The sequence below is a fragment of the Elaeis guineensis genome, chromosome 1, assembly GCF_000442705.2.
Source record: "Elaeis guineensis isolate ETL-2024a chromosome 1, EG11, whole genome shotgun sequence".
NCBI classification, from domain to species: Eukaryota; Viridiplantae; Streptophyta; class Magnoliopsida; order Arecales; family Arecaceae; genus Elaeis; species Elaeis guineensis.
Window position 1 is genome coordinate 2,431,124 of NC_025993.2, and position 27,089 is coordinate 2,458,212.

Sequence of the window (27,089 nt, forward strand, 5' to 3'; positions counted from 1 at the left end):
AGGATTTGAAGTTCTGCCAAACTTGAGAAATTAAGGGTCTTTCATGTTGTAAATAAAATGATGGATTATGAGAGGATTGAGTTCAGAAGAAGAATGAGAGGATTTGGTTCAGAAGAAATTGGAAGGTGCCACTCACCAATGCATTATGGAGTAGGATAGGTGGTAATTAAGGGCAACAAATTTGGTATTGAGATGCATAGAGATTATTATTTTTCATGATCTTCTGTTGTGTGAGCTAAGACTCTTCATGGTTTAACCTTTAAAAATCATCTCTAGCTTGACAATTTGTTTCTTGATGATAGGTATATTTATTAAGGCATTAAATTTTCAAGAAATAGGAAGGTGCTATTCTTGAGTCGTCTGACCATGCATTTATGTAGCAGGATAGGTGGCAGAAACAAATAGATTGGGTAATGATTTTATGATAGGCTTATGCTAAGATAGCTATCACAAGGAGTTAGGGTGGGCCTTCTCCCAAATAAAGGTTGCCTGACCTAGGCTGTGTAGATGGTAGCTATTGATTGGATGCTCCAGGTTGTTGCATTACAAATTTTGACCACTTAAATTGAGGACAACTTGAGTCTATTTCAGCATTAATCTTGCCATGTCCTTCCATTTGAAATCAGCTAAACTCCACCTAAGAGAAGACCCTTGAAAGGATAAGGGTAACCTAAGTAAATGACTGATGAATATTTGATCAAGTTACATGCATGCATAGCCTTGGTTCCAACCCCAAAACCATGTCATGCACATACTTGCACAAAACTTCTGGAGTCATAGCAAAAAAGAAAAACAATTATACACATGCATGCCTCGCTGACAAATAGACTAGACTACCTAAATTGTAAATGAAACATTTGAGAATAGTTTGGTGATTTAGTAGTTACCGATAGAAGAATCTTTCTATAAAAAAAATTTATTAAATTTAGAATTATTTTTTCAAAATAATTTTGATAAACTTCGAATTTATCTAAATCATATGATAAAAATAAGAGTTTTAATTGAATTATTTAGAGTTTGGTTGGATTGACTCACATATTTTAAAAATTAAAAATAGAGAAAAATTCGAAAACATATGACCACTATCCCAAGACAAATTTTTTACTTTCGTGTCAGTATTTATCAAAAATTCTATCCTAAGATACAATCGGGATATCTCTCTTAAAGTACATTCGTAAAGAGAATTGGCAGACTTTCAAAACTCAGTAAATTAAACCGAAGTGGAAGAGTGCTTAATACGACTGTTCCTACTTATTTTCAGTATTACACAGCATAAGTTCCTTGATGCGTCGAGTGCATTAGAAGATATTCGGTGTCAAAGAAACTCTAATTTGTGCATTCAAGTATCATCCAAGCATGCTAGAGTGAGCAATTTTCATAGATTAATTTCCAAAAGCTTTGGAAAAATATGCCTAATGAAGCTCTTTAGCTTGTTTCCAAATTTACAATTGTACAACCATACCTACTCCTAGTCCATCCATGGAACTTCAGCTAACAAATGGACCTTTCATTTTGCTCCACCATCAGAAAAATTACATGTGGACAAGTTTCCACACACATGTTCAAATAATCTCCTTTCATTTAAGAAAGAAACAAAAAGAGGCTAAGTGGAGTTCGGTTGCCAGAGTTGTTGGATTTAGCACATCATGCACCATTCTAAAAAAACCTCAATGGTATGGATTTCTTTTCTTTTTTTTGTGGTGGAATCTCAATTTTCTATTGTGGACTTTGGAGGCAATGAACCAACCCAATAATTTCATCCCAGAGGGAGACGAATTCATTTAGGATGACTTCAATTTAGAACCGCGATCGATCTGGTCCTAATAATAATTTCTTGATTTTGTTCTCGAGGTGGATGATGTGGCGGAACCAAAATTCCAATAAAATTCAGTGAATTATTGCCCCATCCGGACCAACCGTGCACGAGTACAATGGCCTCTTTCTTTTTAAAATTTTTAATTTTTTTTTGGTTAATAAATTCCTAAAATTTGTTAGAGAGAGAATAGAGAGAGAGAGAGGGGGAGGAGCTTGAAAGGCCGTTGAAATCTCTCTCTCGCCCCCCTCTCTCTCCGGGAGAACCGCTCTGAGCTCAGCTGTCGTTGTCTTCCTTTGAAGTAATCACGGCCCAGGCTTTCTCTTGGTTTCCCACCCGACGATGGAACGTTTAGCCAAGTTCTGGGATATTGAGCCGATAAATCCGTGATTTCGCCTTGGTTCCTCTTGAGTATCTCGTAGGAAAAAGAGATTCTTTACAAAATCTTTGTCGTTTTTTTCTCAAATCTGTAATTTTCACCCATGTCTGGTACTTTTTGCGAGTCTTTGCGTGAGGGACCCCTCAAAATCGCTTCTTTTGTCCATTATAATGTGTTTCTCGTTTTTACTGAAAACCCCGAGAACCATGTCTTTTTATTCGGCTATGATTTTTCTTAAGGTTTTCCACTCTCCAGCTTCATTGCATCACAGAATCCCTTCTGCGGTTGCCTCAGAATCGAATTTTTCAAGGTCTCGGTGTTGAAATCTTGTCATTTCCTTGATTATAACAGAGAATCTCTACTAAAAATTTCTCATTTCCAGTTCTCCAGCCGGGAAATCAGCTGAACCTTCTGGTGTGATCTCATGGGAGTTGCTCTTAGTTCTATTTGATATCCCTTTATCAAATTCTTCTCCTCCACTTCGGCCAAGAAGCATCTTAGGATCTCATTTGGCCAAATTTGTTCATCTATTCTCAATCACTTTCAAAAATTTCTATATAGGTACCTTTTCGTGCTTTGGTTGTCTTCTTCCCAAGTAATTAATTCCATGGGCAATGGATGGACTTGCATGCCAAAGAAGGAGGGGAGAGGTGGCGTCGGGTCACGGAGCAAGCGAACCTCAAACTCGAGGTCACAGAGGAAGATGGTGTCCGAAGAGGAGCTGCTGCATCGCCAGGCACTGGCGTTGGCGATCCAGCAGCAGCACCAGCTGTCGCAGAGGTTCGATGGCTCGATGTCCCGGAGGATAGGGTCCACAAGCTCTCGGAGGCGGGACCTCCCTGATTCAATCACCAATGGAAAGCAGGTTACTTTCAGAGTTGCAACCTTTTGAACCTTCAGTTCTTATTGCTCCATAGTATATTTCACTATGATTCAGTCTTTTATAGGGACCATGAACATTTGATTATTTGTTTCACTTTTCCTTGTGTTAGGGTAGTACCTTTTCGCATTAGAAGATCCAGTAAGAAATTTCTATTTGTTTAAGGGTATAGGCTTATTTTCTTTAACTAGAACAAATGTGACATTATCCTTCAGATAATGATTCTGAAAATTAAGCTCTTTATCTATTTATAATGTAGGCTGACAATTGTCATAAATAAAATGTAGAATTCTATTAAGACTTAGAGGTGATATTGGATGTCAATTTGGAGGATGGAAATTTTGATTTTTTTCTGTTGGTTGCCTCAATAGAAACATGAAGGACAGGAGGATTTCTTTGTCAAAAGTGTGTAGGTCCAAACTGCTTTTCTGGATTATAGAAGCAGTGTTGATGTTGTTCACAACTTTTTGTGATGAAGTGGAAATAGCTGCTTGTTTTATCTTACTGAAAGGGAACTTGGAAACTATATGGAAAGCATCCATGCAATTGTGCCATTTGAACTATATGACACCAGTCGGTGTGTAAGCCCCCAATAGTTCCACCTTGATCTTCATCACCATGGATCAATATGATAATAGCTCCAGTAGTTTTCCACGATGATTCTCTGCTCATAATGATAATAGAAACTGCAACTTGATCGAGCTGGGCTCTAGTCATGCTTTGTTTGAAATAATTTTCGAGCTTGAGATGTCAGATCAAGCTCAGCTTGTTTATTGTTTGATATAGCCTAATCAGTCAACTTGATAACCTCAAATCAAGCTGAAATCAGTTTGATCTTGTATTAAGCTGGAATCAAGCTTGGGAAAAGGTTGGTTCAAGCTTGAATTAAAGCTTCATTCAAGCTTGATGTAACATTTGATTGTTTTAATCAATTAAATTAAGAGGAAATTGCTATTCAAAAAATATGAATTCAGATAACTTTATTAAATATATTATAATATATATGAGATGGACTTTGCTCCTCTTGAGAGAAAAGGTCATCTAGCCCTCTCAACTCTAAAATCAATAACGGGATATTCAAATCGAAGATCCACACCATGATCCATATAACTAAGAATGCCTAGAAACCAAAACTCATATATTTTGTTCATCTCTAACCTATGCATCAAGTGGGTGCAAAGATGAATAATTAGAATGACATGAGACCATATTTGCTATAATCTAAGCATCTATTCACTTTTAATCTATGCATGTTTTTTAGTATATATGGATCATGATCAATAAGGTCTATTCTCAATTTAATTCTTTATTATGTATTTTCGCATATTATTACAATGCAAATTGTTCATTTGTTCTGTCCACATGACACATAGATTACAAACCATCAGAATATGCAATATTTTATTTCTAGACAGTTCTAGTGATATAGATCATGATCAATGATGTCGTTCTTTGATTTGGATGCCCCATCATTGATTTTGTCCTCAAGAGGAGCTGACACCTTTTCCTTTTGAGAGGAGCGTTGCCTTTCTATATATGTATATATTTCAGAGTCTTAGCAAACTAAGCTTGATGGAGCTGGGTTAGTTGCCAACTTCGTTTGAAATTAATTTGGATCCAATTAATCGAGTTCAAGCTTGGATCAATTATATCGATGTCGAACCTGATTTGAGCTTAGTTCATGCAGAGCTTGTGCTTCTTAATCACTTAATACATACGTACACAGAAAGATGACTTTACCTCCTACCGTGGACGCCAAACAATCTAATAGCCTTCAGCAAAATTGTGACGTAAACTTACTCATGTTACAGTCATATAATCCATTTGCATGCTTGCATTGTTGATCTAGTGCAGCCCTGTATGGTCATAATTGTTTCTAACACTGCACGTCCATGATTCTTAATTGCATGCATCCGTACCATACCATACCGAACTAGGCGGTACTAACTTTAAATTGTCTTCATTTTTTTTTTTACACATCAAATTTTCTGTGTTATCATCCATATTGATTATTCCTGTTCATCTTCACAGATTGCCAATACAAGTTCTTTGTACAATCTCCTGTAGGACGTGCACCTACAATGAATTGTAGGCTTTTTTTTTTTTTTTTTTTTTTTGCTTTTAAGTAACATAAGATCCTTGCTGTAGATTGCAAGCTACTGTGCCTACTCTTTTGTTGTATGTTTCCATATGATGCATGATATAAAGCTCTAATCATTTATTCCTTTTGAAAATTGTACTTTCAGGTCCCAATTTCTCTTGAGAATCTTGAAACAAAGAGAATTATTCTAGTCCATGGAGAAGGATTTGGAGCATGGTGTTGGTACAAGACTATTTCTCTGTTGGAGGAAGTAGGAATGCACCCTGTTGCTCTGGATCTCACAGGGTCTGGGATAGACCGCACAGATACAAACAGCATAACGACTTTGGCAGACTACACAAAGCCATTAATAAATTACTTGCAAGACCTTCCTGAGGATGAAAAGGTGGAAATGCTTTCATGAAATAATTATTTTATGCACAAGTTTCTATAAACATTTCCTATATATCAATAATATTTTGACCAATATAATGGCACAGGTTATTTTGGTTGGCCATAGCTGTGGAGGTGCTAGCATATCATATGCACTAGAGTGTTTCCCAAAAAAGATCACAAAAGCAGTATTTGTTGGTGCTACAATGGTACTGAATGAGCAAAGACCTTTCGATGTGTTTGCTGAACAAGTGAGTGCTTCATATTCATTTATTACCAGTTACAAACCTCAATACTCTGCCTGACCTCACCCAAAATGAAAATATTGTGTGATTGCCAATATTTAAATTATGTGCATGACTGTATCATTTCAATCCTTCAATGTACATGTTCATTGATCCGAGCCACACAAATATTGGCTTGGACCGACATGTTCATCTTGACCTGGCCAAGTGAACGATTTCCCATAAAATTGGAAAAGCCACAATCAAGGGTCTGTTTTCCAGTTTGCTAGGTGTCTGTTTCAGACCTAATTTGGTGGACCATATCAGAGTTGGCCTAGTAATCTGGGCTGACTAAGTTGTGTTCTGACATGTTTCTGACAGGGAAACTGAGCTTGTTTGACCTTAGGATGTTCTCATTCTAGTAGCTAGAAGCTTTCTGTTGCTCTTGAGGCTTTCTGTTTCAAATTTGTGCTTTCTTATTCTTTTTTATATATTTTTGCAGCTAGCGTCTGCTGATGTTTTCTTGCAAGAGTCTCAATTTCTAGTCTATGGCAATGGAAGAGACAAGCCTCCTACTGGCCTTGTGTTAACAAGCAACAAATTAAAGGGCTATACTTCAACCAGAGTCCTTCCAAGGTTAGTAACAATTCAACTCTAACTCTTTCATCAGAAATTTTTTCTTCTTATTCAATTAATAGAATGTATTTTTGATTTTTTTTCCAACTATATCAGATATCTCCTTCAAGTGCTTTTTGCTAGATCATTTATGTTTATATATGACCGCATGCCTATGAATTTATTGGATGGATCTACAACATAGCATATTATAGATTAGTAGAGAAATGTAATGGGAGCACTTCTCAACATGACTAATGACCATCATGATCTATAGGGGGCAAAAAGCAAAGTCAACTGCATCATTGATGCCAATGTTACAAAACACAAATTGGAAGGGAGACACAAGAATCAAATTCAGACAAATACCTAAGGATCTAGCATAACAAGATTAGAGAAAAGGAGATAAAGAGATTCATTCTAAATTATTTATATATTTACTTTTATATGTCATACAAAAAAAATATTAAAAGTTGTTATTTGTTAACTCTTCTAATATGGATGTTTCTCATCCAAAACTTTCAATTATCTTAAGGTTACAAGAAAAATAACATTTTACAAGATCATTTTAATAACTTCATCCTCAGCCAATATCTCAAAAGAGCAAACATTCACTTCTTACATTGTTATGGCAAGTTGAATTCATTTTTGGAAGAGTCCAACGCTTCAGCAATCTTGATAAGCTGCAATCAAAGTCTTTGGCAAGTTCAAGTATCTGATACTTATTTGATTTGGATACATATCCCACATGGATCCTTGGAGTTGGATGTGAATATCTAGGTATTATCAGCATATGCAACACTTCCTGCCTACCAAATCAGGGTAGTTAGAACTCAAGTCTTGAACCTCGACATAAATATAATGCAAACAATGTCAGGAATTCCCCATGGATATATATATATATATATATTTAATTGATAACTACTAATTGTAAGCATGATATGTGATTGCAAATTCTGCTGCATAAGCTACTAAGCCAACTAAACTAGAAGAAAAACATTAGTTGGACAGCATGTCTAGCAGACCAGAACTGAGGCTTTTCTTTATATATTTAGGCTCCACTCTTTTTAGAAGGAAATAGAACTGAAGTTGGAACGTACAAATGTTTAGAAGAGTGCAATATTATTCCACCAGTCAATATGAACGCCTGTTTGGATTTTATGCATAGGAGAAACCCACATAGGTCGGTGCTGCTTTTAAGCATTACAAGAAACCCTGAAAACTGCATCCATGTTCTTTATCTTTCTTTAGTTTATGTTATGATTTTCGAAGATCATCATCATTCATTTTGAAGGTGAGAGGTGCCATCGGGTGCAGGTCAATTACTAACCACTAGGTCCTTGCGCCAAGTTTGTCGGCACCTGACCACCTGTAAGTTATCAAACGTGCTTCTTGTAGACATTTAGCCTGTCCGGTATATGAATGTGGTAGCTCTAAAATCTAACTCTAGGTTTGAAGGACTGCAAGGTGTGCATTGAGCATTGACTAATTGTAAATATACCGAGATCATTCCATGTAACACAATATGTAGGATTAATGCATCAATGCAGTGTGGAACACAGATGTGGCTAGCCAAGGAAAAACACAGATATCAAATCGTGCAAGAATAACTGTAGAGCAAATGTAATTTGATCAGGCATAGGAAAATACTGCAAGGTCTGTATTGAGCTCTGACTAATTTTATATATGCTGAGATCATTCTTTAAAGTAATATAATAAAATATCCAGGACTAATGCATCAATGTGGGTGTGGGATAGAGATGTGGCTAGCCAGGGACAAATTCAGATCTCATGAAAGAATAACCATAGAGCGAATCTTATCTGATCAGGCATAGGAAAATAATTATCACCAAAACATCCAGTAATAATTCCCTTGAAGTTATAGGATTGATGGTAAAATGATGCAACAAAAAAGAAAGGATGCATCCACTTAAGCATCCTTGTAATATTTGGTTAGTATTTGATCCAGGATGCTGCGCTCTAAAAGCTAAATTTTTGGTGCAATGGGTACAACATCTCTACCCAAGCTGATATTACACAAGTTGTACCAAGAAATGAAGTACTGCATGATGTGCCTAGCCAGCCTACATACGCTTGATTTGCCCATGCCAGCCTACATAATACGCTTTCTTATGTTGAGCCATGCTTATCACATGCCCAACCATGGCAATGGGAATGGGTCCTTGCCAGCCTGTCTTGATGCATGCCAGTGCATGACATAGACTGATGTAACCCTGTACAATGGTGGTATCTTAATGGCCAACTACATAACATGTGGTGTACCAGCATGGTACGGCACCATGATCCATGATTGGTGTACCATACAAGCTGAAGTTCATAATCCAGATGAGGAGTAATTAAAGCTTTAATACCTTCTAGATATTCTAATTTACACCGTAAATTAGTTTATACACACTTACATTTATTTATATATGCATGACAGTTGAGTAAATGGTAGTTTCTTAAAGGAGCACTGTTTCATGAAGTGGTTAGTTGTACAGAATCTAAGATGATTAGCAGAAATCATCATCTGCATGACTACCTCTGGATGGCATGTAACGTTTTAATAGTTGCCATTGTAATGGATGTGACTTCTGTTTCTGATGAAGGTATTCATGGTGATGGCAGGATATATCTTTGGCTGCAGTGTCAATGAGACCCATCCCACTGGCGCCTATCATGGAGAAGCTGTCTCTAACTCCAGAAAACTATGGCTCTGTCCGTCGGTATTTCATCCAAACACTTGATGACCGCATACTCTTGCCCGACATCCAGGAGAAGCTCGTCCGGGAGAACCTGCCTCACAGGGTCTTCAAGATCAAAGGCAGTGATCACTGCCCTTTCTTCTCAAAGCCACAGTCTCTGAACAAATTTTGCTTGAAATCGCCCAGCTCTCATAGGTACTGCAGGTTCCATGAGATTACAGTAGAATGAAAAGGCCAATGAGTCGGAGGCGGTATATAATAGGTCAGTGAATAGAATTAACAGAAGAAGAGATTTATTAAAAATTTTGGATGTCTGGGAGGACAAACATCCTCGAATTATGTTGATTGGAAAGGCTAAGTCTCACAGGGATGCTTGTAATTCTGAAAGCTGCTTCTGTCCATCAGGTATGGAGTGAATCGGTCTTCGCAGATATCATTCATTTCGGCGAGACTAGGTATCTTCCAGGCTTCAGAGACAGAGAGTGCTATTGTCTCATCAAGTGGTTGTACCTGGGTTGCAGGAAAGAACCATCAACCTCGATACTGCACCTGCCCCAAAAGCTAATCTATGTTCAGACATTTCTGAGCTTTCTAATGTTTGTAGAAGTAGCTATCAAATGTTCCTCTAAGAACTTTACACATCAAATTATGAGATTGATATATGGGAGTTCATAGATGCTAAATCTGCTTTGGTTATTTGCATGATCGACTGAGAGTTTTGGACATCGCCTTTGCTCAGTTTTTGGCGTCACCTTTTATCAACTATTTGGAAAAATTCCAGTAGATCTATAGAAGTGTGAAATCAAACAATTTACGACTTGGGACCCTGACCTCACCTGATTTCATATTCATGTCACAATTTGGGACTCAGACCCAAGTATGACTTGGATCCAACCTGAAATAATTGGGTTCAGGTCAGAACCTGGTCAGATCAAGTTTATAGTTTGAGTCAAACATCTACCAGCTAAAATACAATGATTGATAATTAAATATAAAATCACTAAAAAAATAAATAAAATAAAAAGATACGGGTTGAAACCTGAAGTTTCTTTCAAAAACTGATTTTATCCAACTAATTAATCATTTTATGTTTACAAACTACAATTTTAACATATTATATTGATATACTTGAAGGTATTACAAATAAAAAACGATAACAACAAATAATAAAATATAAATATTTAAACATAATTAAATTAAAATAGATGAGAGGAATGCAGTTGTTAAGATGAAAAAGAGGAATTAGTTTAAGTGATTCATTCAAAAGTTCAGAAAGATATTCAGAGTGAAGGAAAAGGCCGTTTTGGGATTTGGATTTGTCCATCGAATGGATCTAATTCAATCGTTTCAGATCCTTTTTTTTCTTTTTTGTTGATCTCAACCACACCCTTTGATATCGGTTGGGTTGAAAAATAAAGAGCCTGATCTCAAAATTTAGAATAGATTCAATCCACAACTTCAAATACAGATCCGGTCAAAATAAATCAGATCAGGACCGATCATGGGTCAACACAACGCTTTCTACAGCCCTACTAAGTATTTGAAGTTTAGAAAGTGCACTATGTACACCCCCCAAAAAGAGATATTCAAGAAAAATTCAAATGGGCAGCCATATGCAGTAAATGTAACCAGATCCATATGAGTTCTCGATCGAAAACTATGAAAATTATGATCGGATTGTCATCGCCTACCACATCTCCGAAGCGCATCCGTAATATTAAGAAAATAAGAATGAATAAATCTTAAGAGCTACGTGATGTTTATCAAAATTTTAAATATTCATAAAATTTATTCATCTTATTTTTTTAATATTTTAATATGCACGTAACGTATATGACGTGGTTGGAGACATGACAGACGATGGCAGTCCGATCATAATTCTTCTATGATCGATCTGATCCATAAAAATTTTATCCCCCATGATTTACTAATTTGACCACCTGAAATAATGCATTAAGTACTTATTTTCTTTCTTCTTTTTTCTTCTTTCTTTATTTTTTTTTTTTTTAAATCTTCTACCTTTTCCATTTCATTACATCATTTTGCTATAAAAATAAAAATATTTTTTTTAAAAAAAATCTAAATTGCCATCAACCGTTCAAGCCTCTACAATGATAAAACACTATACCGCTGAAAAGTCTCACTTGCAGCCATGTTAATTTATCCACAATTTTATCTAAAAATATTATTTTTAAAAAATTTTATAAAAATAATATTCTTTACAAAATATTTATCAAAATACTGTTCAAAACAAAATCGTCCTATCATAAAACAACTTTATATGCAAATTCACCACAACTTACGTCATTGAATATAAAATCAGCAACGTAAAATCATCCTATGATAAACGATGAGTAACCACATCTTCATCAAAGACTGCTAGCCTCTCCAACCACCGAGAAAAAGTTTAAAAAGGGATGGAAAAAGACAAGGACCAAGAGGGAGAAGTTGGAGGGGGGGATCGAGAGGGAGAAGGGCAGGGTGATTGATTTTTTTTTCCCCTAATAACGAAAAGAGTGGAGAGAAGTGTTTAATCAAAGAGAGGAAAAATTAAACCCCTCTCTCTCCTCTCTCCTTCATTTAAGAAAAAAAAAAAAACCCCATCCTTTCCTTCCGATCCCTCAATCCTCTCTCTCTCTCGACCCCACCACCCCTCCCATGCCCCCCAACCTCTCTCTCGATGATTGAAAAATCTAATATCTCTCATACAAATCCACGATCAAAATCACTCTATCATAAGACGACTCTATATAAAGTCTCATAAGTAGTCTTTTATAAACAACTCATAAATCCTTTTTTATAGAACACTTACACTGCGACTCAACCATCCACATATATGAGTTGTGATAATTAGCACATAAAACATCCTACAATAGAATGATTTTATTTTTAACAATATTTGATAAATATTTTATAAAAAATATTATTTTTTTAATTTTTTAAATTAATATTATTTAAATAAAATCTCAATTTATCCTAAGACAAAAAAGAACAGACAATATCCGAGAGCGAGCACATTGCCGACGCATACACGGCAGCTCATGCACATGACAGGGTTTCATGTCACTTAAAAGAAAAGAATCTCCGGCAGTACTCAATTTGCCATCTGTCAAACAAGCATCATCCGTAGCATCACCAGACAACAAAACTGCAAACATGAATTTGGCATTGGCATCAGGAAGAGAATGCATTTAGAAGCAGCACAAGCCCCATGTCAGAAGAGCATTTGATATGATTTGAAACCATTTTGTAAACACAGGACACCTATATACAGAGAACACCAGGACATTAGAGTAATCATTAAACAGCAGATTGCATTGGTGTCAGGATGAGCATGCATTTAGAAGTGGCTGAAGCCCCACCTTGCAAGAGAATTTAATATGGATCAGACACCATTTTGTAAACACCACACACCAAAGTACAGAGAACTCCAGGAAAAGAGAGTGATCATCAAAGACACCAGGATCTGCTGGAAAAGATATACAGCAACACCTGAAAATTGGCTATGCATATCACTGAAGCAATGCAATTAGTTCATCCAAATAACAGAGACCAATCAAGAACCTGTTAGCTCTCAATCAACCTCCCCACTCTTCCAAGCCAGCTGATTGGCATGCAGGCAGCCACCTCAGCATGTTGATGCAGATGATGGGAACCCCAAGCTCTCATCTATACACAACAGAACAAGCTCTAGTTTTCTGTACTAAGAAGTTCCCAGCTAACTGATATATGGCTTCTGTCTTTAAGATTTGTATGGACAATGGATGACAAGCAGCACTCCTCATTTCTTCCCTAGTATATTCAGTCATTGACCTTGAGCCAATGACCTAGACACAAAATTCTATGGAAACCCAGCAAATTCATGAGAGAGTTGAGCTATCTTTCTCTATATTACATCACTCACTGAAGGTTCCTGGCTCCCTAGTGAAGCTCTTGTAGAAGCAGCAGAGAGCGCTCCAGAGCTATATAGCTTTGCATGAGATATTCCATCACCTCAATGAAATAAGAGGCATCGGTCAAAAACTACAATTGCTGTCACCTAGGTCCAGTAACCCTGGGAAGTTGAAATCCCATCAACAATAACCCTTCTTTGGATTTGCAAAGCAATAACAGGTACTCCAGTCATCTGCTAGTAACAAACTAATACACTGTTTTACAATTCACCAGCTCCTGTGATTAGAAAAAGGAAGAATGCAGCACCAGCATACATCAACATCAGCCCAATATGGGTTTACTGTTACGGCTTGTTTTGATATCCAAATTGTTAGGCAAAAATAGCCCCAAACCAACTTCTCCTCACAGTTTCACAAAAGCTACAGAAAAGGATCAGCAATGCTCAGGCAGAAGAAAAGCAACTTCAGTTGGTAAACAGAGTTAGAAGGAAAAACTATTTCAAGAGCGCACCACTGAAGATAAGGAAGAGAAAGCAACTATTTAGAAACTAAAGGTGTCTCTTGAGGCCGGGTGTTGGTGGGGGGGACACAGCTACACAATTTAAACAGAAAGAAACATAGCAAATACATTATAAAAATCGCTAAGCAATCATGTACATTACACAAGTCAAAAAAATTGTCTCACCATGCTTACAATCAACTTAAAGATGATGGATTTGCATAGAAAGAAATATAGCAATGCATTATGAAAATCACCAAGCTATCATGTACACACAAGTCAATATATTCAAGGAAATAGGGGCTTCACCATGCTTATGAATGAACTTAAGTTGATAGATTGGCACAGAACAATATTCTAAGAGTCAAAGCAATGGGCAAGGGCAAGTGCGACTAGGTACCTGTCTACATATGTGATGTCAAGTTTTTTAAAACTCCGTATGGAGCTAACAACATCTAATATAATATAATAATGTTAGAAATGTCTATCTAAATTGTCAATAAATTAGAAGAAGTGGAAGCCATACCTTATTGTTCCATGTATTTGTCAGAAAACATAGAAGTTGAAGAGAATTTGATAATAACGGATTCAGTTTTTGTGGTGCTCATTCTTCAATTTGAAGGAACTGCGGGTTGGATTTCAGACCCATCAACAGACAATTACTTTGATATTTCAAACAAGCCTCAAACACAAATCAACCAACCTCAAGAGAATCAAAATATTTTTTGGATAATCAAGGCCCATAGGTAGACATACAGAAGGCAGGAGTTATGTACGAGGATGACCTACAAACAGATCATGTTTGTGTAATATAAACAGTTCCCTTAGAGAACCTTAAATGAAGTTCCTAATGGAAGTAGGTGAAATAGGTTCATAAAAGTAAAACTATAGCCCTTTCCCCCTTTAATAGAACAAAAGGATAACAATCCTAAGAGTTTCAGGGATAAGGCCATAAATTATTCTCAAAGGACTTTGGATGTGCAGTGAATGTGAAGGTGATGAAGGTAAGTGTTGAAAGATGTGATGATGAGCCATTACACAAAATATCTTTTCCTAATAAATCCATTCTCAGTCAGTTGATAAATCTGAGATTGGAATTGAAATTGCTCCAAAATTGTGTTTAAAAAAACCTCTAGTTTTATACAGAGCAAGTGATAACTTAGGATATTGCAGGCGCAGCTTTGTGCAAGATGGTATGTTACCCATTGAATAGTATCTAACATATTGATTAACAGTGGGGACAGGACCAGAATCTTTAGTAGAAAAGTTAAAGCAACGTTCCACAAGCTGGATGAAGAATATGTTGGAAAAACTACAATGTCTATTTTTGTCTATCACGTGATGATCTCAGTTATTCTAGTGCCTTGTTTTAAATAGGTAACAATTAAACAAAGTCACGAAGCATCAAGTTTAGTGCAATAATAAATTCGTAAAAACGAGACAGGTATTTAACAGTTCAAAACACCTATTTCATGCATTCTATGTAAACGGAGATAGCAATATCAAAGATCAATCAAACAGAATGTGTAATAGTGTATTAATCAAAACACAAGTATCAGAATGCTGAATCAATTCAGTATATTATGCCTTTAAAACCCAAAAAGCAGATCACAGCGTACATATTCTGATGGTGTTTGTGAAGCTTAGATGGGTAGCAACCACCAACACTTTCATTATGCCTACTCTTTATGAGCTTGGTGTTAGAAGAGGTTAAATATATTGTCAAATAGATAAAAATATCAGAAACCACAGCTTGAAATGCATACATAAGGCCAAAGGCTGTGAAGTATTTTCTAAATTCATGGTGTAAGAAGAAAATGTTGGAGAAACATGCTAAGTAGTTGAATCAACTAAGAAGATGACAGTGGCAAATGGGATATCTGGAACTAACTTTCAGGAAGATAACAGTTTCAGGCACAGCACAAGCAGAAGATATGTGTTTCAACTTCCTGAAAAAAAGGACCATGCAGTTTCCTGCCCTTCTTTCTGACGACGGTTTGACTGAACTTTAAGAGTTCTCTGTATCTAGCCCCATAACTAGTTAATGTTATTATGAGCTCCAAATGAAGACCGATCAGTATGTATTTTGAAGGTGGGGGTGGTTGAATAGAGAAAAAGATGGATCAAAATGAAATAGAGCTTACCATTCAAAAAATTATGTACCAGAACCTGACTTCTGCACCCACACTTGTCTCTGCAGATGCAATAAATTAGTAAAATTAATAAAAAAAATTTAAATCAAAATGCTAGTAGCCCAACCGAAGTGTCAGAATAATTCTCATCAATTAAAGATTACCTCATGGGAACCATACCCAGCAGGACCTCCTCTTTTAGAAGGCTTTCCCTCACGATAATTCAGAGAAGCATCAACTTCCTTCATACCATGCACAGGTCCACGGTGCCCAATATATCTATGGGAACCTACATGAACCATCAAATACACATATTACAAAATCAAATCTATATAATGCAGAAACAACATGCAGATTTTTAGTGCAAGAATTAGACTATGATTCAGCAAAAGCCAACCATTCTTTGCAGAAAAAGGACTGACACGTCCACCTCCAAAAGTTTTAACTTCTGCAGTTCGGTTTGCATTAGACATGTGCGCTTTGATTTCTCCAAGACTTGTTGATATGTCATAGCCAGCAGATGGATTATTGAGACGTCCCATACAGGCCACATCATCATCTCCAGCTTTTATTCCAGCCGCCTGTTGAGAAAGAGAGATGCTTTCCGATGAACATGAGGACCTCTGTGCAGGTACAGAACAGGAAGAAAGGGTTTCATCATCAGCATGCAATCCATCTGAACAACGAAAAGGAGCCCAGACAACACGATCAGGTCTGTCTTTGTTTCTTGTGCACCCATTATGTTTTTCACTAGTGGATACAAGACAATTGAGATTATTACCAGGAACCTTATCATCTAGGGAATTTTTGCCTTCGCTATCATAAATGGAAGCAAGTGGCGGCTTGCTAGCAATGTGAACCTTCAGCATTGAGCACATATTGGGAGGAGTAGGTGGATGCTTGTCTTTATCCAAGTTCCCTGTTGGAGTCTGCTGCTCTGACTGGGATGCAGTCACATAAGACTGACAGCTATCCTTGTTAGATAGAATGCTCCTTACAATTCTTCCACTAGTCTCATGTCCCTGATTCTGTTTAAAAGTATATGAACTGGATTTTTTCACCGAACTCACATTCCGTGATGAACCATCAGATACCTATGTGAAGAATTCATTTTTCCAGTGAGAAGAATGGGAATAGAAGAGTTAAGCATCACAATTTTCACAAAATTTTCAGTGTTCAGCTGCTCACATGATAGTCTTCTGTCACTTTTGCTTTCAAAGTCAAGATTCTTTTCTTTCCAGTTTCAACACCTCCAGATGATACAAAATTAGTTCCACTCAAGCCAGTTAGCAGAAATCACACATAAAATGATACATGACTACAAATGATATATAACTTAAGAGAAAAAGGAACTATATCAGACAAGGTTCGCGGAGTCGGTACCGGAATCCATGCCGGTTGCCGGTCGATACGGTACCGTACCATACCGAACCATACCAATAATAAAAAATTCAAAAAAAATCCCACCCAACAGCCAAAAAAAAGAAAAAAAAATCAAGCTGAACCGGACCGAACTGGTACTGTACCGCACCGTACCGGACCAAACCGTCCGATACCGGACAGTTCGGGCCGATACCGTACCGAATTGACCGATTCAGTCCGGTTCAAGTCATTTTTTGAAAAATCAGTCTGAATCAAACCAATTCCTGCCGGTACGGTATGGTACGGAGTGTGTACCGGCCGGTTCAAGCCGGTACGGAATACCATGATATATCAGATCAATCTAACACACATTGAAATTTTAAATTCTTCAAGAGAAAAAATGTTTGACAAATTACAAATGAAATCCTGATATACGGATTTAAATGAATAGCTTGCAAGAAAAGTCTGAAGACATACAAATACACACAGAAACAAAGAACCATAGGATGCTACAGTTAAAAAATCATCAATCTAACATGGCCAAAGGAACAAGATATATGACATCAGACTAATTTCCACTAATTTTCTCCTGAAGGCTGAAGCATTTTAGAAAAAGACTATGTAGCAATTCCAAATTGCAAATCTCAAAATGAACGATTAACATATAAGAATCCCTGAAAAAGAATGCTATTAACCTAGCATAATTCTCTCTTGGATAAAGGATTTCCCAAGTATTGTTTTTGGGAGGTGGGGTGGGGGTGGGGGGAGGTGGGGTTAAGGAAAAGAATTTCTACGTTGAAAAAAATAAAACTACACAACAAAAGCAGCACTGATATCACTTTGGGACCTAGGCAACAATTCAGAAAGGAGAGAAGCAGGACATGTTCAAGGGGTAAATACTGCACATGATCATAATCAGTAATCCAGTACATTCCAAACAAAATAATAGGAAACTTGGTGCTAAGGTTTCAAGGGGATACCCTTTGCTTCTTCTAATGCTTCTATTGAACTTGCTGAAGCTACAGCAATAGATTTATCTAGCAGCTGCTGATCATCTTTTCTAGATACTAATATATATGTTGGTTTGTCCTTTCCACTGATATTCCTTCTACTGTCCCTTAAAACATACTGCAGCCAAGAATAGCAAAATAAGATTATGCTAAAGATACATTTGAGATCACAATCACATCCCACATGTTTAAAAATCTAGAAGAAAAAAAAAATTCATACCATTGGTTTAGAGACCCGTCGCTTCTCAGAGCTTCGTCTGGAAGAAGGATTAGAGCCACTAGAAGAAGCTCCTCTAGATCTTCTACCAAGTTTCCCGTTAACAGACCTCTGTCATGGTACATTATATACAAACTAAAATATATCAAAACTACAAGGAAAGCAAAGTTGGAAACTTAGTTCAAAAAAAATGTTTTGAAACAAATCAGCCAAAGGAGAGGACTAGATATGCCAAGACAAAATTGATAGCAATAAGACAATATTTTACAAAAGATGTCATGTATAGTAAAATCAGCCATTGATGAAGCTTCAAGAATAATAATTTATCACGGAAAATATCCTTCACAGTTTCCTGAATGGACAAAGGGATTAAGCCGCCTCAGGAACAAACGAGTCAGAGGCTACTAACTATTAAATCAAAAGCACGAAGATCAACTGATGTTAACGACCAGAAAAATATTGACAAAACAGATCGCATCTGTTGGCACTAGAAACATCCATGGGGAAGAGCAACAGAAAGTACAAGCAAATTTAAGCTGGCTATTCTAAGATATTGCTTTCCTAAACTTCTTATGCATAAGCAATGCCTGAGATTTAAAAAGTAGCACAGAAATAAGTATCTAAATAGACTGGTTCAAAACAGCAACCACCACATTGATAGTATAGAGACATGCATGCTACAATTGGAACAAAGGGAAAAAAGTACAGTGGTTTAAAATCACCAACTAGATGGAAGGTCGCCAATTTTCCATTTTTTGCAAATCTGTGATCCCAAATAAGATTCAGCCCTGCATTTGCACAACCCTATTATTTTAACTATTTGATCATAACGAAATGACTTATTAAATTCCAATTAGTTTCATGTCTCCAGCATTCCTATGGCCTCTAATCACTACCATTTCTCCATTCCAATACTTGGTAAAACATCAATTATGTTATTTATTAGCCTGGAATTGGACATGAAAAATAAACTCTTTCACCATGTGCCTCCTTTGCTTTTTATATTTTCACCATTCTTATAATAGATACACCTCACAGTCACTACATTCACTCTCAAAAGACTAGGAGAAAGATTAGCACTACATCTGATAAAAGATCAGTATATTTCTCAAATCTATTCCAATCAAATATTGATGGATGGGATCATGATCAACCATCAAATGCTCTCTTCTGTGGAATATAAATAGTTTTACAAAGTATGTTTATTTTACATATACAGATATATAGAAAAAATTGAAAGTATCAGGAAATTTATAGGTTAATGACTTAATGTACCAATTTATTATGAAAAAATACAACAAGGATACCACCTCATAAAGATGAGATGGAAACCCTTCACACCTATCAATTGCCTTTTCAAACAAGCCAAGGTGCAGTCTTGATGTGAGCCCACAAAACTCCAAAAATTGTAGTTCCATTAGCAACCTAAAGGTCTAGATGACCATACAAATTCTTATTCTTTCCATCAAGTTTATAATATGCTGTGGACTTACCAGCCCAACTTTCAAATTTTCTTATCAAATTACTGCATTTATGACAAAAAGCAAGATTTCAACAGCATTTTCATTAAATAACAAGACTTTACAAAGAAAACTAGCATTGAAATTCCAAATAGCTTCAAGGTGATGGAATATTCTTCAAGGAGAGAAGACCAGGATAGTATAGCAGGACTAGTGACTGCATAAAAGAGGGCTAGAGAAAGGGTCTATGGACACAACACTGGAAAAGAAGAACTAAGGTCACACAGTGAAAAGTTCTAATAAGAAAGAAACTTCAACTTATAAGGCAATTATGCAAAATTTTCATATATAACAATAACAATAATTGAAGAGACCTAGGGTTAGATTATTTTTTGGGCGATTAGATTGCACCAAACAAAAAGGATAAATTTAAGGCTTAAAATGTTGCTAGACCAGAAAATGGAGAAACAATCTCTCTCTCTTTTATATAATCTTCTAAGACTGACAATGAATCAAACATGTTCTTCAAATATAAAAGAGTTTATACTTCTCGCATTAAGGACGGTGGAACATGGTAGGTAACTTCTAGTATGCACATGTCTAATAAGAGATTACAGATGAGACAAAATTTCCAAGTGATAAATAAGATAATGAAAGCCTCAATCAATAGTTTAGGAGTTGGAACTTTTCGCTTTCAACACTGGACATATCACTTGGAAGTAATTGGAGCCAGCAGATCACTTGCACGAGTGTCTTAAATCATAATCCTTTGCACTAGCTAGTTTTAGGTTGTTGAGCCCATATAATTCACATCAACGCTGGACAGATCACTTGTATAGAAAGACTAATCTAAGTGATTATGCAACACCAAACCCATCACCCCCTTTTTTTTCGTTTTTAATTTCATCTATTTAGCTTAATGAACCCAGTAGCATGCAAAAGCTGCAATTATGTTTTATTGCATTAAAGAAAAGATCCTAAACTGATTGTACTAATTCTACTATTACAATACAAACTCCTTTTTAGCCATGTGGACATGAAGCCCAAGACCTTGGCATGCCTTCAATCTGCAAGATACTATGGATAAAAAAATCTAAGAGCACCTAGCACAAATGACATGAGACTCACAATTCTACCTCTACAACCACCCCTATCTTCTTAATTAATACACCTCAACGGAAAAGAAACAAGAGAAGTGCACCTCCAAAGCAGAAGGGTATTTATGAAGTTATATAGTTAAAAATTATAATAATATAGGGAAACAAAACCATCCAGATTCTATCCCATGTGCAGCGTACCCATCCATACTTCATCTCAAGTGCATATCACATATCCAATACTACCATATCAGAGTAACTTTAATAGTGCATCAAAAAATTATCCAGGTCCTATACTTAAAAAACAGGGATGAGAGCTGCATTTTTTGACATGATTAAAAGAAAATTCACATAAAATCTTTTTAGAAAGCAGATCGTTCATCCATCTTACATCAAGAACAATTTGCCCAAATTTATCATCATAAAGAAATAGATGTTGTAATTCTTGCAGATCTTGTCCAAATTAGATACACATCAATACATCGTACCATCTTAAAAGGATTACAACCATCTACCTGGAGTAACTGCAGCTCCAGCTTCCTAAAAAGTATTCATTTGTTGACATATAAGGAAGGAGTTTCATTACACTTGAACCAACTCAAATAAGAAAAAACAGTAGAATAATGCATGGTATATTGAAGAAGTTTAACTCATATTCTCACAAAAACAATAATTAATGAGAGCTTCATCACTTTATCATCTAATAAACAATGTGTTAGCTCCTTAATAGAATGATCTCGTATAAATTTGATATGGTGTAAGCATAGAGAGATACATTTAACCATAAACAATCAAAATGATTACCATTGTAAGCCATCCGAACTACAAGTCGCTAAATGCAGATTGATGGCACCACTTAAATCTCAATATTAAACCACAAAAAAAAAAAAGGCATAGTCACAGTTGTTCTCATGTAATGACACTTATTCCCTTAGGAACATTTGCTTCCTCCTTGTTTATATTTGTTTAACCCAAAAAATAACACAACAAACATAAGTATCAATGAGATAAGATGACAACGTAAGCTAGTGGCTGAATACATAAGCCAGCAGACGTAAATTAAGGCCAGAGATCCTCTGAACAGAAAATAGATACCACCTACGGGCATGTATCAGGTGTAGAGAGAGAAGAAAACCAAAAATACCTGAGACCCACTCTTAGCAACTCTTTTTTGCCGCACAAATTCCATCAGAGGTGTCACTATGACCATATCCTTCTGTCCACCTAAAGAAAATTAGGGGGGAAAATTATGAAAAAGTATTTGGAGTTTGTCCCATTCTAATGCAAGCATTTCCATACACTATTCTGTGATTTGATTCAACCCTTATTTTCAAGACTTCAATTACAACTAACCAGCTCTTTGTGCCTCTCTCCTCTCCAGCTGAATTTCAGCACTAGGAAGATTCTCAGCAGGCTTTGCAAGATGCTCAAGGAACTCCAGATATTCAGGATCTAGTTATTCATCAAAGAACAGTGGGTGATTAAGACAGAAAAGGGAGGGATATATGAGTGAAAGAATGATCAATTTCACCACTGAAAATTTAGATTCAGATGAGGACAAAGACCCTTGATTATAGTCCCTTCACGGACATCCTTCTTAGACCTTCTCTTTGGAACATGCTGTGATGGTGCATATTCAACATGAACTTTAAACTGACCACCTGGAAAGACATTGACATAAATATATCCTAATGAGTACACCCGTTCCGTTAATTTTTCTAATATCAAAAAGCTAAGGCCAAGTTTGTGGGAAGATATTTTAGGGAAATAGGTAGCCAGAATTTCAAACAAAAGTTCCCAAGATAAAGCATATGGATACACAAGTCATAATTATGCTTTTCTACAAACTTAGCATGATTATCAATTTTACAAGATGGATTTTATATCCAGATTGATCGAGGATCAAATACCTCAAATCTAAAAGGTAATGGAAGGGATAAAAAGACTAGACGAGCACAAAAATGTGGATCCATTGAAAACAATTTTAACTTAGATTGGGATGCTACAAAATATAGAAGCTTACCATGATGACATAATCGTAACCCACAAGAGCTTGAAACATATCCATGCCAATAAAAATATATGATTTTAATCAGGCATTACCCTTTTCATTGACAAATATGTGTCCATCAAAGAATTCAGCAAATTCAACCACATCTTCCGACCTGTTGAAATCGATATAGGCTCGAGAATGATGCTGATTCTTTCGGCTGCAGCAAGCATTTTGTAACATTTTATAAAAGAGATATTCAGCATTTCATTGACTTACAAGTAAATAAAAAAAAAAAAAATCCGATGTTATCAATTATGCTCTATTAATGGCTTCTCGATTCAATAATATATATTAAAAAAATTATTTAATATGATATTGAACATGAGAAACACTAACATTTCATGTTGTTAATAACCTAAATAACCATTAATACGACAATTTTTGTAAGTAATACATTTTTGTTCACTTATAACACAATATAGAAGTTTCAAGAGTTAGTATTTGATGTAAAGCAAATACATAATAAAGAATATCGAGACAATTTTGTTTTCTTGAGCACTAAATCATAAAGCAAACTTATAACAATGAACGCAATTGTTTTCAAAAGCTCTTGTAACAGGATTTGGTGTCTATTTTAAAGTTTTCAGGTGAACTAGACACATAGCTATCAAGCATAGCATAATAAATGCTAACAGACTCTTACATACAGATGACAATATGTGGTAACTGAAGTGTGTGATCATGAAAGACAAACAAGCTAGAAAATACAGTTCCTGAAAATCAAAGCTTGAACTGGAAGTCAATATGCACTCCATTCCCTGTTTTAATCTAATAGAATAAAATCCATAAACGAAGACAATAAAGGAAATTTAACTAAAAGTTACAAGATAACATAAAAAAGAATATTCCAACCAAGTAATATACACATACCAAAAAATATTTTCAGGACATAAAGAAAGCCAAAAAGCAGCAAAATAGACAAGGCCTTCCATACCACCATAAGCATAAAAAGATATGATCCATAAGCAATGCAGCGATTCTCTAAACCTTCATACATAATCCTCCTACTCCATAAGCACCAAAGATGATAACTTTACCCAACCATATGATCTGAACTCTACTACTATAGAATACCAAAGTCAGAACTCAAAAAGAAGCATCAGAACTAAAAAAGAGACACAAACAGTCATACTGATATCTGACTATCCAATGGAAGGGAGAAGAAAACATATCTCTGTATTACCATTCAAAAGCAAGAAACAGATGATAAGCTTCTAACGTTTCCTAGAACCTGAACTTTCATTAAACGCACATAAATCCAAATCAAATGAGGCAACCTGAATTTTAGTAAAAATAAGAACAATAACCAACAGATATTATCCCATCTATCTTGGGTGGCTAAGTGCATCACTTCCACACATGCCGAACCCATCACATGCTCATTTTTCACCAGAAATGGACGGTATATTTTGACATTGTGGAAATCATGCTATGAACGATTTTGTAAGAATCCCGACAAAGTCATGTTACTCCAAGCACCATATCTAAAGAATAAAAAGACAATATATGACAAAAATAGTGGTGTCCAAGATTGGGTTTGCCCATCTTCATAGCATTGGATGGCAGGGTTAACAATCAGCAAACTGCTTCCAATTAACAAACAAGAGCAAACTTTGCCGACCATGCTTCAGCAGCAGACGGTTCTTTTTTCTCTCTTTATTTAAATTTTTGCAGTTTATCACAAAAAAAAAAAAAAAAAGGTAACATCTCAATTGATCCAACAGCATGAAAATAAAGCATGTCCCACGATAATGGACCTAAAGTCGCAACAACTGCAAAATTCAGCACCAAAATTCATATTTTTATCCACCAAAGCTCAAACCAGGATAAAACTGCCACTAACTAAAAATTGGAATCTCATCTGATTCCGTGTCCAAGCTGAACTACCGAACCGCTAGCTCTGATCAAATGCGTAGAAGAATAAGAGAACACAAATTAGCATTCAAAAGAGAGGAATAAACCCTCACTTGTTCTTCCCCGGGCGAAAGCAGAACCACTTGTACCGGCCAGCGAACCTGCCGTCGATCTCCTCCATCAGTGTCGCCTGAGGGATCGCCGGCGGCAAGCGCCGGAGCACGACCTTCGTCCTATCCAACGGATCTTTCATGTGCGCGATTCGCAACACAGAAACCCTAGAAAGATTCCAAAACGGAGTCGATTAGCGGCCGCCAAAGCCTCCGCCAGTGCTCGGAGTTCGTTCCCGAGAATCACATCTCTTCCTGTTCCGATCGCGATCCTTGCTAATGGTTTCAGCACCGATTAGGGTTTCGATCCGAAACCATGAAGGTAGAGACTGAGACCAGTGACCGCAAGAGCGTGAACCAGAAAAGGGAAGAAGAAAATGACGGAAAAAAATTGAAAAAAAAAAAAAGCGAAATTTTTATAATTATATAAGAATATTCTTCTGTCTTTCTTAGAAAGTTTAGTAATCCTTTTCTAACCAAAAAGACGGAAGGAAAAGAGTTTTACCTTTATGCTATCTTTTTTGTCATTGGAAAGCATAACATCGTTAAACGGTCTGGAGGAATAATAGAACTGAAATCTGAGCACCCAGACAGCGCCTTTTTACGTACGTAGCGGGTGCGCGTGACACGTGAGATATTACGTGATCATCGGAGATATCCTGTGAGGCTTATACAAAGTTGGGAATACGTATAAGATATGTTCTGCCGTTGGATCTGTCATCGAAATTTTTCGTCCGTCCGATGACGATAAGATTGGGCGAGGTACAGTTAAGTGGTGAGGTGGCGCGAGAGAGGAAGCCTCCGGGAAATAAACTTCCACCTCGTCCGCTGGACACGATCAGTGACTACCCATCTACGCCCTTTTTATAAAGAATTTTTTTTTAGAAATTTTATTATTATTATTATTTTTAAAGGTAGAGGAGTTGATGGCTTGCCATTTGGGCTACATGGGACGTGTTGATGGCAGGATGGCAAAAATTATCCCGATCGGTAAAGCCAGCTTGATCCGCCAAATCTAGATCAGGTTTGGGTCAATATTTTTAATTATAATTGGATATAGGTCAAATTTTCTGACGTAAAGATTAAATCAATCGTTTTGAGTCAGAATTTGATCTAATTCAAAAGATGAGGATTGATGGCTAGGAATCAATTGAATCGTGATCTTGGATAAGAAATTTTGAGTTGGGATTTTTTTTTTTTGGTAAGAGAGAATCTTGTTTAAGTACTAGTTACTAAAACTGTTTTAAAAATTAGACTACAAAATTGTAAGATTGAATTTGACATGACAGATTTAGGTTTGCAAAATTTATTAGGGTCCATTGTATGTCTTGGAATGACCTGTGCGTATGCATCTTTCAAGAGGGCTTGATTCGATAGTAAGTTGGATCAACTATGGGTTAAAGGTCACATATATGGTTCATGCTTGATCTAACGTGAACCCGATCTAACCTAAGCTGTTATCACTCTTAGTTAATAATTAAAAGACACCATGGTGGTAGCCCGATGGAACGGGCCTTTGTCTTGAGTCACGATGGATGTCGTGGTTTCGATTAAATGCTGCTGGGATAATAATGAACGAAAGTGAGTTATAATTGACGGTCTGGATACGAGGTCTGAAAGGGGCATCTGATCTACTGGTCTGCAGTGATAATAGGATGATGTACTCACCCGTTGGGTTCGTCCATATGGTAGCAGTCGGAGAGAGAGAATATTAGAAGAAGGTAGTGAGGGTAGTGGATGTCGGTAGGCTGCCTCGAGGACAGTTGTCCACGTTTGGAGAGGTATTGGGCCTGTAACAGAGTGTCAGTCCTATGAGATCTGTGTGCCAAGTGCTCCTGGAGCCATCCGATGTAAAGAAAAGCTCATAGGGAGACAGGTCGGAAGGGAGATGTTAGCAGCCAAGGACCAATGATGTTGGGTTGGTCGAACTGCCGAACTCTTGTGATCGGCCAACAACCGATGACATCGATGCTGCATAGATCTTATATCTCGGATTGCCGCATCATGAAGCCAAATATCTGCCATATACTTCGGATCCGAATACGTTAGCAGGTGGGCAGACTATGGTTCAACAGACTCTATATGTGACAACAACATCTATATAATATAAGTAAAGCAATACATAGATATTATGGTGGTTGTTGGGTATAAAATACCCCCCAGCCGAAGTTCGTGACAGGAGTGACCCTCCAGGGAGTCTACCGACTTTCGACCTTCGGCGACATCTTTTCGAACCTCTTTGGCGGTCGAGCCTCCGCAACATTCCCAAGTTCTGCCGACGGATAAACCCCCACCAGCGTCGACCGAATTCTT

General features: G+C 36.7%; 2 protein-coding genes across 13 annotated transcripts; one reads left to right on the forward strand and one right to left on the reverse strand.

Annotated features, from left to right (window-relative positions):
- Window positions 1-1,464: 1,464 nt before the first annotated feature.
- On the forward strand, window positions 1,465-9,772 carry LOC105036127 (putative methylesterase 14, chloroplastic). Its single transcript, XM_019848391.3, is given in 8 exon segments — window positions 1,465-1,673; window positions 2,754-3,057; window positions 5,319-5,558; window positions 5,653-5,796; window positions 6,272-6,353; window positions 6,356-6,405; window positions 9,013-9,247; window positions 9,250-9,772. Coding segments are annotated over 8 exon segments (1,284 nt in total). The 5' UTR covers window positions 1,465-1,479; the 3' UTR covers window positions 9,285-9,772.
- On the reverse strand, window positions 6,875-25,152 carry LOC105036143 (regulator of nonsense transcripts UPF3). Of its 12 annotated transcripts, none has more exons than XR_012139821.1 (13): window positions 24,780-25,152; window positions 22,863-22,969; window positions 22,325-22,420; window positions 22,113-22,211; window positions 21,904-21,983; window positions 18,206-18,313; window positions 17,956-18,103; window positions 16,802-16,863; window positions 16,011-16,707; window positions 15,778-15,902; window positions 15,626-15,675; window positions 12,452-13,402; window positions 12,280-12,353 (listed from the first exon to the last, which is right to left on the reverse strand). XR_012139821.1 is itself a non-coding variant. In XM_073254294.1 (13 exons), exons 1-12 carry the CDS (start codon window positions 24,917-24,919, stop codon window positions 15,637-15,639), a joined length of 1,596 nt encoding a protein of 531 aa, XP_073110395.1. In that variant the 5' UTR covers window positions 24,920-25,152; the 3' UTR covers window positions 12,280-13,402; window positions 15,626-15,636. The 12 variants fall into 12 exon arrangements, 7 of the variants coding, with proteins under 7 accessions (XP_073110357.1, XP_073110395.1, XP_073110345.1 ...); XR_012139897.1 differs by adding an exon at window positions 14,008-14,106 and having other exon boundaries at window positions 12,280-13,143; XR_012139892.1 differs by adding an exon at window positions 14,008-14,106 and having other exon boundaries at window positions 12,280-13,259.
- Window positions 25,153-27,089: the final 1,937 nt, after the last annotated feature.

Coding starts and splice junctions, on each gene's coding strand:
- LOC105036143 (XM_073254256.1), bottom strand. CDS start 24,919: ATGAAAGATCCGTTGGATAGGACGAAGGTCGTGCTCCGGCGCTTGCCG. Junction 22,212..22,324: donor TGAAGGGACTATAATCAAGG/GTCTTTGTCCTC, acceptor ATGAATAACTAG/ATCCTGAATATCTGGAGTTC. Junction 18,104..18,205: donor GACGGGTCTCTAAACCAATG/GTATGAATTTTT, acceptor TCTTGGCTGCAG/TATGTTTTAAGGGACAGTAG.